Raw genomic sequence first — 15517 nt, forward strand, 5'->3', positions numbered from 1 at the left:
GTCCCGCTCCGAGAACAGCCCCGAGACGGGGACGGCCACACTTGTGGTGTTGTTTGTACCATTGTGCGTTTGAAGCCCTCGTGTTATCTACAGTATTACCTTCAAGGTGACAGGCTTACTATAAAAGTTCAGTGATCATGGCATTGAGTAAACGTGTTACATGTCATGATGTAAATCACGCAATGTTTTTTTTTTTTTTACATATATCCCAAGGATTTGTTTTCGCTTTCTTTTGCCCTCGCGAAGTTTGCGAAAATTTCTCGCTCTGAAAAAATTTCCGGCCACAGTATCATTGAACCCACTCATTTTTTTCTGGGTGACCTGTGACCAAATGTATGTAATAGTTAAGTCGATCATGCGGGGAAATAAAGGAGTATTAAAAGCAAAGTTCTATTCGTCTATGTCCGTTCATTGTCAAAAGTCAAGGCAAAATGGTGATCCTGAATGATTTCATGACCATTGGGCGATAGAACTTTAATTTACTCTGCAGTGCGCCTGTTCCGATACACAAACATTACGACACTTTGTCTGGGTAGGTATTAAATTTGGTCTGGCCGAGAAAAAAAAGGCAATCAAGACCATAGTCCAAGTTTTTAGAAAACTAACTGGGACACGAACGGGATTCGTGAATCAAATTTTGTTGAGCTTTACAAGCTGTCTGGTTCACGGCTTATTGTGCACAGGCCGCGTCTTTGCCCTTGCCATCGTGTCATTGAACTTGTAAATGGACGCATCAATTTAAACGATTTCTTTTTATGAATGTCCGTAAGTTCATAATCAAACACCGATTCGTTTGAAATTCGTTTGCCTGGTACAAGCAGGCTTTGTCATCGCGACGATTCACGTGCTGCCGCGGGGCCGTTTTCTCGGACGAGGCGTGGGGCCGTTCTCACTTGTTACCTTATGACGCAAATCAATAGCGGGCACTTAGGTTTTGGTCAAGGTACTTGGCAATTTATTCGAAGTTTGACACCAGAACTATAAAACCAATAACTTCAGGGATAAAAACAGCAATACCGCCACCGCTACCACCAACAATAAATCATCATCAACAACATTAACAAAACGGGTAGACATAAAAAGCCAAAAAATGGTTTTTGGATGCGAAGATGGCTCTTGCCATATAAAATCACTGACAAACAGTAATTGAAAAAAAACCCAAACAAATGTAAAGGACGGGTGCATGTGACGAGATAACGTATCGCATTTTTAAAGTGTACAATATCAACTTACCTCGCACTTTCGGTCGTGTAAACACTTTGGGGGAGCCATTGAGCCATTGAACTCTTCTCTTCTCTTCTACCACAGACAGTTCTCGCTATACTGTCTATGTTTATAAAAATAAAGTCATCTGGCATTTTGAAATTTCTGTAGGCTCATATCGAAGTCGGGCGATTCCATGGCTCTTTGGGGCAATTAAGTGTACGTCGAGCTTAAGGAATGTGGTTACATTCGCGATGTTTTATTCGAAATCATTTATTCTAGGGCAAATGCACACAATTTATGCCGTTGGAAATACTGGCCGCTCATAAACAAGACAATAAACTCAATATGTGTGCATCTTTACTTTTATTGTCAAAGTGCCAACGACACCTACAAAATACAGAATAGTTCAGTCCAGGTATTTGCAACTGTGCCATCAGACTGGTCAACCGAAAATCAACCATAGGTGTCTTTTGGCACGCGTATACGCCAGACACCTAGGCGACGGTAATCCGCACCACTTATCACTATCTTGAAGGTACTCCTCCCCCTATACCACTGGCTATCCCGCCCTCAAGGCAATACGTCATTCGACCAAGCATTGTTATTGTAATTTCCTGCATAAAATTAACAGCGAGGTCAAACGGTCAAAACCTCTCGGCATTTTTTCTCATGTTACAATTTACCCGTCAGTCGTTTGTTCGCTTGTTTACTTGTTTGTTTATTGTCTATCTTCCTTATTTGACCGTTTTTGTCTCGCAATTGAGTATTTACACTGTAGGTTTCAGTGGGGCATATCGACTACGGGATCGGTAGATCGAGCCGAAAAATCGATCTACTTAGTACCAAGCTAACGAGCGCCTGTGTACAGGATCATACCATAGACCCTAAAAACGGATTTAGGGTCTATGATCATACACAGCGGCAGCTAACAAAGCTGTTGCGAATTAAAGGGTATTCGTATATGTAAGCGAGTAGGAAAATGTTATTCTTTGCTAAGTGGACAACTTGGAATCCATGAAACCAAGAATTGGATTCCACTGTTGGGGCGTCTGAGTAAGATCATGTGGCGAGTAGAGGGCAATAGGTAACTTTCGTGATGGGAGAGAGCCAGTAGGGAATTTTCCTGTGTTGGGAGAGTGGAAATCTTGTGAGCGAGCGGGGACGATTTTCAAATCGTGCTGGGAAGACAGTTGCAAGCAACTGTCACTCTTCTCCAAGAATTGTATGTTTGATTGGACTGAAACTATGGTCGTACTAACGTGCTCTTATCGAGATATATGTGTGTAAAAAAAACAGACCCTAGTGAACCAGTCAATATTGAAAGACTTCCTGGTTTGGATAAAGCGGGTCATTTCAACACACACAGCGTACAGAAGGTCGAGAGAAATGTCGAATTGTAGAACTGAATTAAGAATAGAATGTTGAATCATAAAATTGAATTCAGAATAGTAAAACTGAAAGTAGTAATTTTCGCATGAATTGGACGCCATAAGCATTGATTTTTTATTCCACCCGATCGTGTAAAGTGCGCCCTCAAAGTCAGAGGTAAACATACAAACAGGGGTCATGGGAATGCCAGGAGGCTGCGGTCCAGTCCAGAAAATACACCCTTGATAACTGAAAGTATCGTCTCTAATGGCGATACCTCTGACGCTGGAATGGGCTCGTTTTTGTTCATATTGCGTATTTTTATGCTCGCTGATAATATAGGAGAATATAACATTCTTACATATCCCATGTTGTCGTTTAGTCAGAATTGTGCAAACCATGATAAAAATGGTATCTAGAGTAGAAATTACAGTTCAAAAAATATCACGATCAAATGAAACAAATGATTGCATAAGGTGTCTTTGTTTGCCCCCAAAGGTAGCACAACAAACACCTAATTGTAAGGAAAAGGTAACTTGATTTAAACAGTTTGAAATGCTTTTTAAGGTTCATGGTGGAGAGCAAATGTTCAAAATTATATAACTCTTAAAAGTTTTAACAAATAGTTGAGATGAAGGTATGGCACAGCTGTGCCATACCTTCAAATTTGGAAAATGACATTGCATGAAATTTTCTCGGTGGCTTTTAAAAGCATACAGGCACCCTAACACACCACTACTAATTCATTCATCCAAACAGTCCCTTGTGATAATGCAACAATATTCACGCCAACACCTTCAAGCCTTCAAAGCAGTAGTAAAACTATATTTTTGTTGAGGATGAGTTAGGAGGGTAAATATCGTTAGCAATTCCCTTTGGTAAAAGCAAGGCAGTCATATTTTTTGGGGGGGGGGGGGAGCTGCAATGTCACAAGGGTTCCTTACCACTCCCCACTGAGGTTCTCTTTATGGGAAGCTACAATGTTACTACGGTTCCTAAACAACTGGTACTCATCAAGTTCCCAGACTCTGGCAAAAAAAAAAAAATGACATCGAAAAAAGGTATGTATGATTGAGAGTGATTTAATGTACACAGTGCATACATGAGAGCTGACCCTGTTAAGTTGAAAAGTAGGACTTCAAGAATTTCAGAACAAATTTGATTTCAAAATTCATAGAAAAGCTGCTATGCTTGTAGTGTAATGTTCCGATTAGTCTTCAGTTATTTCCACATTAAACACATTTCTACGAGGTAAAAATTTGACAGAGTGAATCGCCTGCTTGTAAGCATCACTATATCTAGTGTCGTGGTTTAAATTAGTATGTTGATTTCAAGCACACTATTGATGATTGCCACACTGGCATGCTTTGACTTCTTTGTACACGGTAAAACACTCGGTGGCCAAATTGCAAGTTTGATTGTTCTTAATGGAAATACCGACACAAACTGTCCAAATTAAAGCAATCGATGCATTGTCAATTCATAGTGCTAAGACTAACAAGACTTCCCATTACTTAATAGGTATATGTAAAAATGCCCGCATGAAAGAGCACAACGGAAAACACCTTTGTCAACATCAATATGTCTTGGTCCTCACTGGGTAGTTTATACAGGTACGTACACTGCAGACCAATCAATCAGAAATCACCGTTTCGAGTTGTCAAGCATGACTGCAACTTGGCTTACCAATAACCATTGCTCCATCACATGTCAGCAATCACATTTAAGTTCTGTTACCACAACGTAACTGAAGACTGCTGCATAAACAGATCTGTATGTTCTTTCCTTTAACTTAGATTTTCTCTCACGATGTCACAACATGACATCACTATAAATTCCACCTAATAATTATAGTGGTAAAATGAAATGTTTTGCACATTGTTACAAATGTCACATGCCATATTTGGAAAACAAAGGAAACACACATGACATCACTGTCGTCATGGTGTATCCAACACACTTGCTGATACATGTACTCAACTATGGCAATTTTTCATGTTGATATAAGCAACCAGCAAACTTCCTCAGTAGAAAATTGTTCTTGCTGTGCAAATCATAGTTTTCCACCGCAAGGACTATCCTTCCACAGGGTGTAGGCCATTTCTTTGTTCCAGCTTCCTGGCTTTACTACAAGATCTGTTCATTCCTTTTCCAGTTGCATCACACCAGTACATGTAGGTTATGCCGTGAGATACTTCCTGGCGTAGAACTGAGCTTTCCTTTCAAATGCTGCCGACTTGATGGGCGAGTTTGGTTCATAGAATGGATTCATTGCGTTCTAAATGATAGAAAAAAAAAGAAGACACCAATTAGAAATGACAGCGTGATTTGACTGGGAGCCTGATAAACACTGTGTGTGGTTAGTTTTCTGAAATCACAGTTACCATATTGAGTGGAGGAAAGGGTGGTATGACGATGAATAACACTTGACATGCTTTAGCAGAGAGTCTTCAATGTTACTTGACTTCTGAATTTGGAAAAGATTCTCACTGTGCATCATCACGTGTCATCAGAACATCAATGTAAACACTTAAATGTATAAGTCAGTTGATAATCATCTGAAATACACCATCAGAAATGAATCAGTTAAAGGGACAAAGTCACCCATTTTTCATGAATTTTGTTTGATACAAGATACTACTTATATTGTTTGACATGTCGAAAGATACTGAATGAATTGGTGACCATGCATATATTCGACCCCCTTTTTAGACACAATACATGAAACCATCGCGAAAATGCATTAATGGTCATGACCATTAATGCATTTTCGCGATGGTTTCATGTATTGTGTCTAAAACCGGGGTCGAATATATGCATGGTCACCCATTCATTCAGTATCTTTCAACATGTCAAACAATATAAGTAGTATCTTGTATCAAACAAAATTCATGAAAAATGGGTGACTTTGTCCTCTTCAATGAACCCAGCAACTTCCCAAAACAATGATGCACCAAGTTTTTATCATTTTTACCAAACATGGCAAAATAAAAGTAGCTGGCTGTTAAGATATAATCATTTAGAAACAAGGCCAGTAAATTGAATTATACGATTCATGAAATGTTGTACTATTACCGTTATATACTCTATGCCTGCAGATTATTTTGACAAGGAATCTAAAACAAAGCACAAAGTTACCTCTTGTGAACAAAATAGCTGGCATCTCAGTACCTAAGGTCAAAATTATCTGCTGATTTGGCCCCTTGTTGTTGCCCTAACATTTCCAAATACAGGTGTAATACCGTACCTTGACGTAAACTTCATAAACTTCTTGGAAGAAGTTTTTGATGCCATCTTCATTTTTCACATCATGTAGCATCATGAATCTCATACGTTTTCAGAGGTCAAGGAGAAAGAGAGCTTTGTAATTTTTTGCATGTTTGAAATGAGTAAGATCATATTAAAGGGAGAAAGTAGGCCATTTTTCATGAATTTTGGTTGATGCAAGATACTACGTACATGTATATTGTTTGACATGTTGAAAGATAATGAATAAATGGGTGACCATGCATATATTCGAACCCGGTTTTAGACACGAAACCATGGCGAAAATGAATTAATGGTCATGACCATTAATTCATTATCGCGTTGGTTTCATGTCTTGTGTCTAAAACCGGGGTCGAATACATGCATGGTCACCCATTCATTATCTTTCAACATGTCAAACAATGTAAGTATTATCTTGTATCAAACAAAATTCATGAAAAATGGCCGACTTTGTCCCTTTAACATATGAAAACAGAAGAAGTATTTTCAATGTTACAATCCCTTCTTTCACTAGAATAAAGGAACTGTCACAACCAGTGTTGACTGAAAAGATATGAGCGGTTCACTAATCTTTTCAAAGACTCTGTACAAGAGATGCATTGTAATGTGGTGCCTGTGGGTGTAAAGACTGCTAGAGGCACGTACATCTGGATGTCTACTGTCAATCAAAGCAAGCTTTCAAGAAAAATAAATATAAGGTTACTGATTTTGGATAAATACGGCTTCCTAAACATAGGGAAGGGCAATGAAGCAGGCAGATGACAGCGTTACTGAGATCAACAAATCTTCCACTTTATTTGACAGTATTTGATAATAGCATGGAACAAGTACCTACATTATCTGCAGCGAATATTTTAATTAGGCCGAACAAAAGTATGGGCGTTTCCAGTAACATGGCTCTGAAAATTAGGGCAGGTTCATGTTAGGAGAAATTTTTTTTTGATTTTTATTTTTTGTTGGCTGAGACCCATAAAATACGGTAACATTCTGAATAAAATTCCAAAAAATATAGGGCTGATTTTTAAAATATGTAATAACTTCTTGCCAAGCATACAGCAACCCAAAGTTTAAATCATTAACATAGATACGACGGTCATGAAATGTTTTAAAGCAGATTAGCACCTCTGTTGTCAAATGCTTAAATATTAATGAAGACAATAAGTATGAAAGTAATCTTGTACTGATGAAATTGGCAAAAAATATTGAATGAATGTATGTCTTTTTCCCCAGACCTATGATTTCATATATTACTTCCTTCTTTGATAAAACTGATAACAGGCTTGGCCTGACAGAGGACTCTGATCTCTCACTTTTAACCCTCTGACCAATACCACAAGTGTGAATGCTGTGACGCTAACAATAGAAGTTGGACTGTTGGCCCTTCACTTAAATATGATATGGTGAACAGACTGAAAGACAGTCAGGTAGGGTTTGTGATTCTGAAATTTGGAAAGGATATGACCAGCAGTTACGAAGGCTGACACAAACCATTCATTGAACTTGTCAACAGTCTTCAAATACCTATAATGAACAAAACATCCAAATTAGAACAACACAATGTCTGTTACTAACACAGCATGAAATCAATGACATGTAAATGGATGGGAAACTAAGGTTTTCTATGACTTCATGGTGGAATATTTGTGTGAGCAAGAGAGACACTATGTTAACCCTTTGAGTACTGCAATTATTCCAAACAAAATCTTTGTGTAACATTTTACTAATTTTTATGAATTTTTCTATAATTTTTGTGACGATGTTGAACAACATGGACATTAATTTTCATTGCCTACAGTTTTTTATCAAATTTTGGTAAAAAACTGTCTTTGTTATATTTCAAAAAAGCCAAAAAAATTGACTTTGGCACTCAAAGGGTTGTAAGCTAATCATGAAACCATAATAACGATGGATCTGTCTAACATGTACTGAGAGGCCTTAAAATATTTGGTAATAGACAGCAAGGGTGATATTGCTGTTGAACTTGTTATGAAGTACTGCACCTGTGTGAATGAGTTGCCTGTGTCCTGGGATGATCAAATCAGGCAAACCACACAGTTGATCAACGGTGTACCTGTACATGTTGGCACTTGACAAACTAACTCAAATATACAGCCCAGTGTATCTTCAGGTTCACACATCATGATTCCAGCAACTGCCATGTTGCTAGACGAATACAAACCATTCCCATGTTCATGGTTCCTATCCAATGCCAAAGCAATCTCTACATGCATGGAAAGCATGCCTCTTGTACACTTACATGTTATTTGTGGTCCACATGTGTTCGTCTACCAGATCCAAGGCTGCATGAGCAATGAACTGATTTAAATGTCTGTGGTCATCTTTCTGTAAAAATAATATTATAAAATATCAGAGAAAGATATTTAGTATTTTAAATATCTTTATGTAATACTCTTAAAGCCCCATTGTAGTTGTACCTTTTATCATTTTCTTTTGATCCATAAGATTGTTTGAGATCAATCGCTAGTTATGTAAAAATGCTCACTAGAGTGACACCACAGAATGTTATTTAAAACATTGGCAATGAATGTAAAACTTAGATTTAAACTAAATGTTTTTTGACTTGCAACTGAAATATAGATGACGCATAGAAGCCCACATGAATATACTTGTAAGTGATCAGATCCAGCACTGAGGATTGGAACATTGACGTTTTCAAACACATTTTGGCTGAATATTAGCAGTCCAAAAAACATCTCTCTCGTGAGATTCATCATTGGGTGGTGTTTGTTGGCAACTCAAGGCAAAAAGATGCCACTAATGGCACTCTCACTGATAAAGTCTCTGGCAGAGATTATGTAGTGCAGCTACAACATCAGTAAACCATAACTGTTTGGGAGGCTTGTTAAACACTGGCGTGACCGTTACAATCAAGTACGCTGAAGCATGGCTTCCTATCACTACAAATCATTACAGTTGCCATGACAGTGATATAGCAGACGGCATAATTTTTCCCTTACCTTAACATCAGCTCCCTTGGATTGTGACGTATGTTCCAATTCAAAGACAGGATTATCATGATGTCCCACTATTGCAAAGTAATAGTTCCCTGACATGATGGTTTTGTCCTATGTGTTATCTGACTTCTAAAAATTTTCTATCAGCACTCCATACAGCACTATGAATTAACCATTTAATACATCTGTGGAGAGAAAAGAGAACAGGGTTTGCTCATAGGAAAGGGAGACAGATATCTTTGCAATACTCAAATATTTTGAGAGGAATATGATACAATTAGTGACTTTAACAAAGGGCTGTATGCGTACATCCATGGGAGAGATGTTGGGAAAAATTGCTGTTTCTTTACAATAAAAGATTTATGTGACTTGCTGAGTATTTTTGGACAAGGACTTACTCGACAAGTTGCCCTGGTATGTTACATATTTGAACATGAAAGAAATATTACTATGCTACTTTATAAGTGACCATTTTTATTTTATTACATATTTTCTATTGCCAAGTAGTGTGAGAAGTCTTCAACGTATAGATAATTTCACAGTCACAGTGGTACCCAAGTCGATTTTTTAACCCTTTGAACACCAGTCTATTTTTGTCACCTTTATGAAATATATCAGTCAATTTTTTTCTGATTTTTGCCAAAATTTTGAAAAAAAGTGTAGCGGATGAAATGTGATATCCATTTGGTCCAAAATTATGAAAACATTCAAAGAAAAATTTACAAAAATTGGTATAAAATTTCATTAAAATTTTGGTGGGAAAAGTTACAGCGCTCATAAGGTTAATTGGGTTGCCTATGGTATATCAATGCAATCATATTCTGGGACATGAAAAATTGAACCGCAGTCCCCAAACAATATACTAATGGTTGCCAAACCTTAGCAAAAAAATTACCCCCAATTTTGAAATGTCACTGCCATATCCCGTGTATCTTATTCAAAGATAGCAGCCAAGTTTCCTTTCAATAGCTTTTTCATATCAGCTGCATTAAAGGATTGTAGCTGCTAAAACATGCTGAACCATACATTAAAAAAGCATTTGTTTGGTATTCAATTGTCATTACGAAACAATACCATGCATTACAATACAATTTGGATTATTCCATATCATAATATATTGATAAGTGAATTCTGCGAATGCTTGTGGACAATGGTGTGTGTGTGTGATACAAACCCTAGTGTGTGTCAGATGATACGATAGAAATTTGGGAAAAATGTCTGTGTTTAAGATGAAGAGCAGCTGAGGGGGATGATCAGACAAGATCAAGCCTGATCACTGATCAACACGGAATACAACGTCAGTGGCATGTACTGATTTCTGCACAGTTGTATCATACATCCATGGTTGTATGTACCTTGGAGGTAGCAAAAGTGTTTTCATACGAGATTCAACACATACAGTCCCTCCATACTCTATAGATTACTCTTGTACAGAAGTACTCAGGGATGTAGAAAATAGCCGGCTGCTGCAAAACACAACCACCTGTCAGCTAAAATTTGCCATTTGTGAAAATTTAGTTTTTAGTAAAAAATTAACACATTTTGTACAAACTTTATGTGCACATATAGTGTAACCATCTGGACTTGCAACACATAACCAAAATTTTCTACATCCTTGGGACTGTAATATATAGTTGCACTATCATCTTCTGTACAGAGTTGTCCTCACTTGCCCTCTGAATGAATTTTGATTCAAAACACATATCATTCTGTACTTTCAATATGATGGAGGGGTTTGCATTGTTTTAATAGTACGACTTGTTTTCTCAATCTCAATTCTCATCATGTTACCAGACATGTTGTCTATAAGTAGTCAAGCTAGTTGTGGATAAGTTTTATGTGGCTGGATCTGGGCTCCGAATGCTTTCTCGAAGCATGGAGCCTTCATTTAGCTCCATGCCCGAAGTTACACCATGGAGATTTGAACATCCTACGGACTGTGGGCCTCCAGAGGCAACACACCCACCCATCTCGTTCCGGTATCGTCTGTGCCGGGCGCTTGGATTGCACGGAGCTAAAATTATTCTCCACGCACATTCCTTATAAAAGGATTGATATGAAAAGATCGATAACTTCGGGCATTTTGAGGGCCAAAGCCAAGGTAACAATGTCGCGGGGTAATCTGAGCAAGGTCAAGTAAAGAAATTAGATAGACCAGAACCGTTCGTTCGTGTATTGTTGCAATTTGCTGCAATTTCAGAATCAGATGTACATGGCCATGGCAGGCGACGGACTGAGATTTGGTCGTTCCATCAGATCATCGTAACTGGTGTACTAATAAAACCCCTAGGAGTTGGCCAAACATTCCTTCCATTACCAAAACGTAAAGGGTGAATACCTTGTTATTGTTACCTGCCCTGAGGAAGATCAGATCGATGGGTTATCCTCACTACCCGAACCCAGCTGTAATTTTCATTTCTTACCATCCCACAATGCATTGTAGTTAGCAGCCAATCAGAAATGAGAGGATATAAATGCGCGCCATGTATTTGTTTGCATCTTTGTTGGTGAAATAACCTTCCGATAAAGAATATAAAACATAATCATTAGCGTCAACGTATACTAGGGCTGACTATTTTGCAAGATCAATCATCTATTGAGATCAACTTTCCTGGAAGCACATTCCAGTGACTAATAGTATCCTTGTATTTAGTTTTTCGAGTCAGATCAAAATTGAATTTTGTATGTTTTGAGCCCAATAACCTTACTTGGGATTACATATTCTACCGCGGAGCACCAGGTAGTTCAAGATGGCTGCCATGTCTCTGCATTTTTGCGAAAGAGAGTCGCAGTGATCATTCTGGTGAACTCGGAAACTTATAGGTCTTTGAGTCATTCTCGTGGAGTGCACCACAAGGTATGTTTATCATTCTTGTCGACTGTTTGATATAGAAAGACGTCAAAATAGTTTTGGCGCAAAATTTAAACTCACCAGGTGACTCGGTTGTCATGGCTGTGCAAGAAGCTAAAGCATTGCCGGACTGTAGAGTTTAGCGCCATCTTTGGGACGCCAAATATTGTACTTCTCTCAACTTGTATTAGTATTGCTATAGCAATGCGTAAGCGTTTATGTGCCACTAGCTTGCATGATATTGTAGATTTGATTGCCAAGGAAATGTGTTTATTAAAAACCTCTGACGGTGTGACATAATTCGAAGTAGAGTGGAGCCGAGGTTTATGATTGATCGAAGTGACGCGTTTCGTCGAATATCGTTCTCACATTTTGACACTTGTCAGTTCGTTTCAAAACACAATTAACGCTATGCTAATATCATTGTTATTCAATGCACAGTATGATATTATTATCGATTTAGAATTGGTTACTATAAACAGAGTGCCTAGTGATGAAAAGAACCGACCAACCCAATCAAAATTTCGCTCATGTTACTGAAAATGGAAGCCACAAAAAACATTTCGCGGAGTTCCCACGGGCAGAGCGGACTAGAACGACGTCAGCTCCCTCAACCCACGTGCTCCGTTTGACTCTGCGCCCCACCTCCCCCGCATCCCGCCTCTTTAATTCTTATCATATTAATAATGTAGCAATATAACTCGTTTGACTGACAAGTGATAGCGAAAGTTCTGTTCTGAGATAGTGTACTGCGAGCCCAGATACGCAGCATCATGATGTGTGTGTAACTGCTGAGACTGAAACTTTCCTGTTTCAACTTGCTTTCGAAGTTCATGAAACATGCATCACACACAGTGACATACCACCCTATGCGGAATGTGTATAAGCCTGTCTCAGCAAATTACATTATGATGATTAATAGTCAAACTATTATCATGACCAAACGCTATTTTTACTTCTTATATCATTAAAACTATGAATTTAAAAAGAAATTATTTTTCATATACATGATAGATTTAATGTAGGAGTCATACTTTTGAAGGGATTTGTATTGTGTAAATACCGTGCATGGTATGCCTAAGGTCAAATTTTGTTAATTCAACAAATGTATTCTTTCGTTGAGCCAATGACGCTTAAGTATTTAATCAATTTCTGTTATTGTTTTATTTTTCCTCTTAATAACATCGTTCCTTTTCTTCTATAGTACTCTTTGTATTTTGCGAATGAAACAAAGTTGGCAACTGTTTCTATAATTTAAAATGGGAGAAATGAAGTGCTCTGATCATATTTTATTCGCAACATTAGCAGGTGTGCCCAGTCCAATACCAATGCAGTATAATAAATTATCTGTCAGAGTGCGGAAGATAAAATACATACCTGTTGAGGGTCAATAACATTGTATAGAGCCCATAACATAAGGACTACGTACAAACGTGATTTCATGTGTGTACATGCATGTAGCTGTCACTTTTCTGATGTGTAGCTGGGTTGTGTGTGTGACAGTGGCATGCCTAGACAGTTGTTGTACATGAATTTGGCAGCCATCGCATGTGAGACAGTTCAACCAGTCTGTAGTTGATGCCACACAGTACAGATGTCAGGCTATTTTGTCGTGGCTTTGCCTCTGAATTTATAGTGACACCATTAGTTTGTGTTCATTACAACTTTCAAGTCGTATTGTACTGTGTAACTCGTAGCACTGCACTATGATTGGTGTTATAAGCAGGTAAACAGATAGTATGTTTTCCCTTTGTGTTCTTCTAATCCTATACATTTGAGTGTACAAATACTGCATCTATTGTAAATAGCTGTTTGTGAGTACCATTTGTTTGCGGAATCCTGCCATGGGTGAATATGTATGATGATAGCAAAACACCGCTTGATGATAGATACATTTCCCTGGTCAAGTAATAGTTACTGTCAAGATTGAGTGTATAGCACTGATTGCAGATTATGAGGGGTCGGGAGGGGTGTGCTGCCACTGCTGTACCTGGAAAAATTGTCTTGTGCAGAACTTAACATATAAATACTGTTGCTGATATTTAGTGCTGTTTTCTTTCTCTTTACCAATGGAAGTTATTTTACATATGCATGTAAACTTTGTGTGTCCTTGATTCAACTGCCCTGAATGTAAGTGCAAGACAATAGGACATTGTGCTGAAGTTATAATTGGATTTAGAAGCAACCCTACTCTATTGAGATATATTTCATTCAGTTCCAGATGCGTATATCTAATTAAGGATGGGCTTTTATTTCTGTAATTGAGTAATCAGGTTATAGCCTCCTTATGTCCTGTCCATATATCGTTGCCTCGAAAATCTCATTCAATGTCATCTCTACAGCACGTTTCAGTATGAATCGAGTGTGTACATGATGTGTGACTTTTGGAACACGTGAAGAGCACAGGAGTGTGGAAGTGAACGCTTCTGGCTAACAAAACATTTATCTCCCTAGATTTAGTATTTACAAGAGTAGTTCTTATTGTGTAAAGGTTAGTGTTGTTGTCTATGGTTTGTAATCTCATAATAGGTGGCTGCTTTCAAACTTGTATGGCTCATACTTTCTACAGGAGTACAATGGCAACCGGTGTCACAAAAGCCTCAAAGGGCAGTTCATCTGAACCGAGGCGGCCCCTATACAGAAGCAACCCAACTGATGAAGACCAACTGCTGAACTGGAATGACTTGTTTGATGATCGGCTCAACAATCTTGTGAGTTTCTCTGTTCATGCATTGTCCTATGATCTCAATACTTCACAGGATTGGATTTGATGTATGAACAGTTTCATTTTGTGGATTTAACAAACTTGATCGGGTCTTGAACAATGAAGCATCCATCCGAACTTGCTCCTTTTTTAAGTTGTCAGTGATATAGATAACATGGCAGTCATAATTCAAATGAAGGCTAAATAACAGATACACTGCCTTGTGCACATTTTTAGCAACTAGAAAATCATAGATAAAGAATCAAATATATTTTGTTGACAATCGCAAAAAATGGAAGTATTTAATTTGGTAAATCGGTAAAAAGATCTCTACACTGTAGCCAAGAAAAGATTAAATGTAAAAAGAGTCAACAAAGCTGCAGTTTTGTAGCTTAAGTCAAAACAATACTGGACTTGAAATAATTTCTATAACTGCAGGCTGACTGGCGTCCAAGTTCTACATTTGCAAATCAGCTACGAAAGGAAAAGAAAAAGAAGGAGCCAAACCGAGACAGAGACCGGGAAATCTTACAGAGTGCAGAAGCATCACCTTCAAGCCGGAGGGAGAAGAAAAGGAAAGAACCAAACAGAGACAGAGAAATGCCTCTCAGTGCTGAGTCACCTCCCTCTAGCAGTGCACTGAGACACCACACACCAGCTACATATCCTCGAACACAGTTCAGTTCTGTCACCACGGCTGCTGAACGCTCAGCCATAGAGTCACTCAAACAGAGATTGACATTCAGTGAAACTGATGATGTAAGTACACCAGCACAGTAGCTCTTCTCAGCCTTCCGTCTTTCTGTGAATTTCCCTTTTAGTTTCTCTTCCACATATTTTCACTATCTCTACCATGTGAACAGCTGTTTCCTTCACAGTAATATCACAGATAGAATAATTGATGGGATTACATCATGGTTTCATGCGTCATGTGCAGTGAAATGAGAAACTTTAACAGATACATGTATTTTTATTCCTGACATACTCCCAGGAAAGGTGCAAAGGTTCAAGTACTGTCCATCAAAAATTCACAGTCAGGGTCAGTACCTATCAGTACTGTTGTCAAATGATGTTCTGTCTCGGTGGCACACACTGTAAACAATTTAGTGCGTTTTGTCATATTGGTATATTAAATGCACTAAATAA

The 15517-nt window shown here is 38.2% G+C and overlaps 2 protein-coding genes across 28 annotated transcripts in view; one reads left to right on the top strand and one right to left on the bottom strand.

Annotated features, from left to right (window-relative positions):
- Nucleotides 1-3640: 3640 nt before the first annotated feature.
- On the bottom strand, nt 3641-11277 carry LOC139130928 (trafficking protein particle complex subunit 2-like). Of its 2 annotated transcripts, none has more exons than XM_070696769.1 (6): nt 11155-11277; nt 8820-9001; nt 8099-8184; nt 7301-7362; nt 5822-5907; nt 3641-4852 (listed from the first exon to the last, which is right to left on the bottom strand). In XM_070696769.1, the coding sequence occupies exons 2-6, from the start codon at nt 8913-8915 to the stop codon at nt 4754-4756; spliced, it is 429 nt and encodes a 142-aa protein (XP_070552870.1). In that variant the 5' UTR covers nt 8916-9001; nt 11155-11277; the 3' UTR covers nt 3641-4753. The 2 variants fall into 2 exon arrangements, with proteins under 2 accessions (XP_070552870.1, XP_070552871.1); XM_070696770.1 differs by having other exon boundaries at nt 11169-11264.
- A 206-nt stretch (nt 11278-11483) lies between these two features.
- The window catches only part of LOC139130926 (pericentriolar material 1 protein-like), a 48967-nt gene continuing 44933 nt past the window's right edge, over nt 11484-15517 (top strand). For 8 of the 26 annotated variants that reach the window (XM_070696741.1, XM_070696747.1, XM_070696758.1 and 5 more), the window contains exons 1-3: nt 13257-13393; nt 14237-14378; nt 14810-15130. In XM_070696741.1, coding sequence (XP_070552842.1) covers nt 13374-13393; nt 14237-14378; nt 14810-15130 — 483 coding nt within the window. In that variant the 5' untranslated portion in view covers nt 13257-13373. Of the gene's footprint in view, nt 11674-13229; nt 13394-14236; nt 14379-14809; nt 15131-15517 lie in introns of those variants that run through there. The other 18 variants (XM_070696748.1, XM_070696755.1, XM_070696756.1 and 15 more) reach the window with 4 other exon arrangements.

Source organism: Ptychodera flava, chromosome 4 (assembly GCF_041260155.1).
Source record: "Ptychodera flava strain L36383 chromosome 4, AS_Pfla_20210202, whole genome shotgun sequence".
Lineage (NCBI taxonomy): Eukaryota > Metazoa > Hemichordata > Enteropneusta > Ptychoderidae > Ptychodera > Ptychodera flava.

Excerpts from the sequence above, each read along its gene's own strand:
- LOC139130928 (XM_070696769.1), bottom strand. The coding sequence starts at position 8,915 with ATGTCAGGGAACTATTACTTTGCAATAGTGGGACATCATGATAATCCT. Across the intron at positions 7,363-8,098 it reads ATGTGGACCACAAATAACAT|GTATTTGAAGACTGTTGACA; the intron begins GTAAGTGTACAA and ends TGTTCATTATAG. Across the intron at positions 4,853-5,821 it reads TTTATGAAGTTTACGTCAAG|AACGCAATGAATCCATTCTA; the intron begins GTACGGTATTAC and ends TCTATCATTTAG.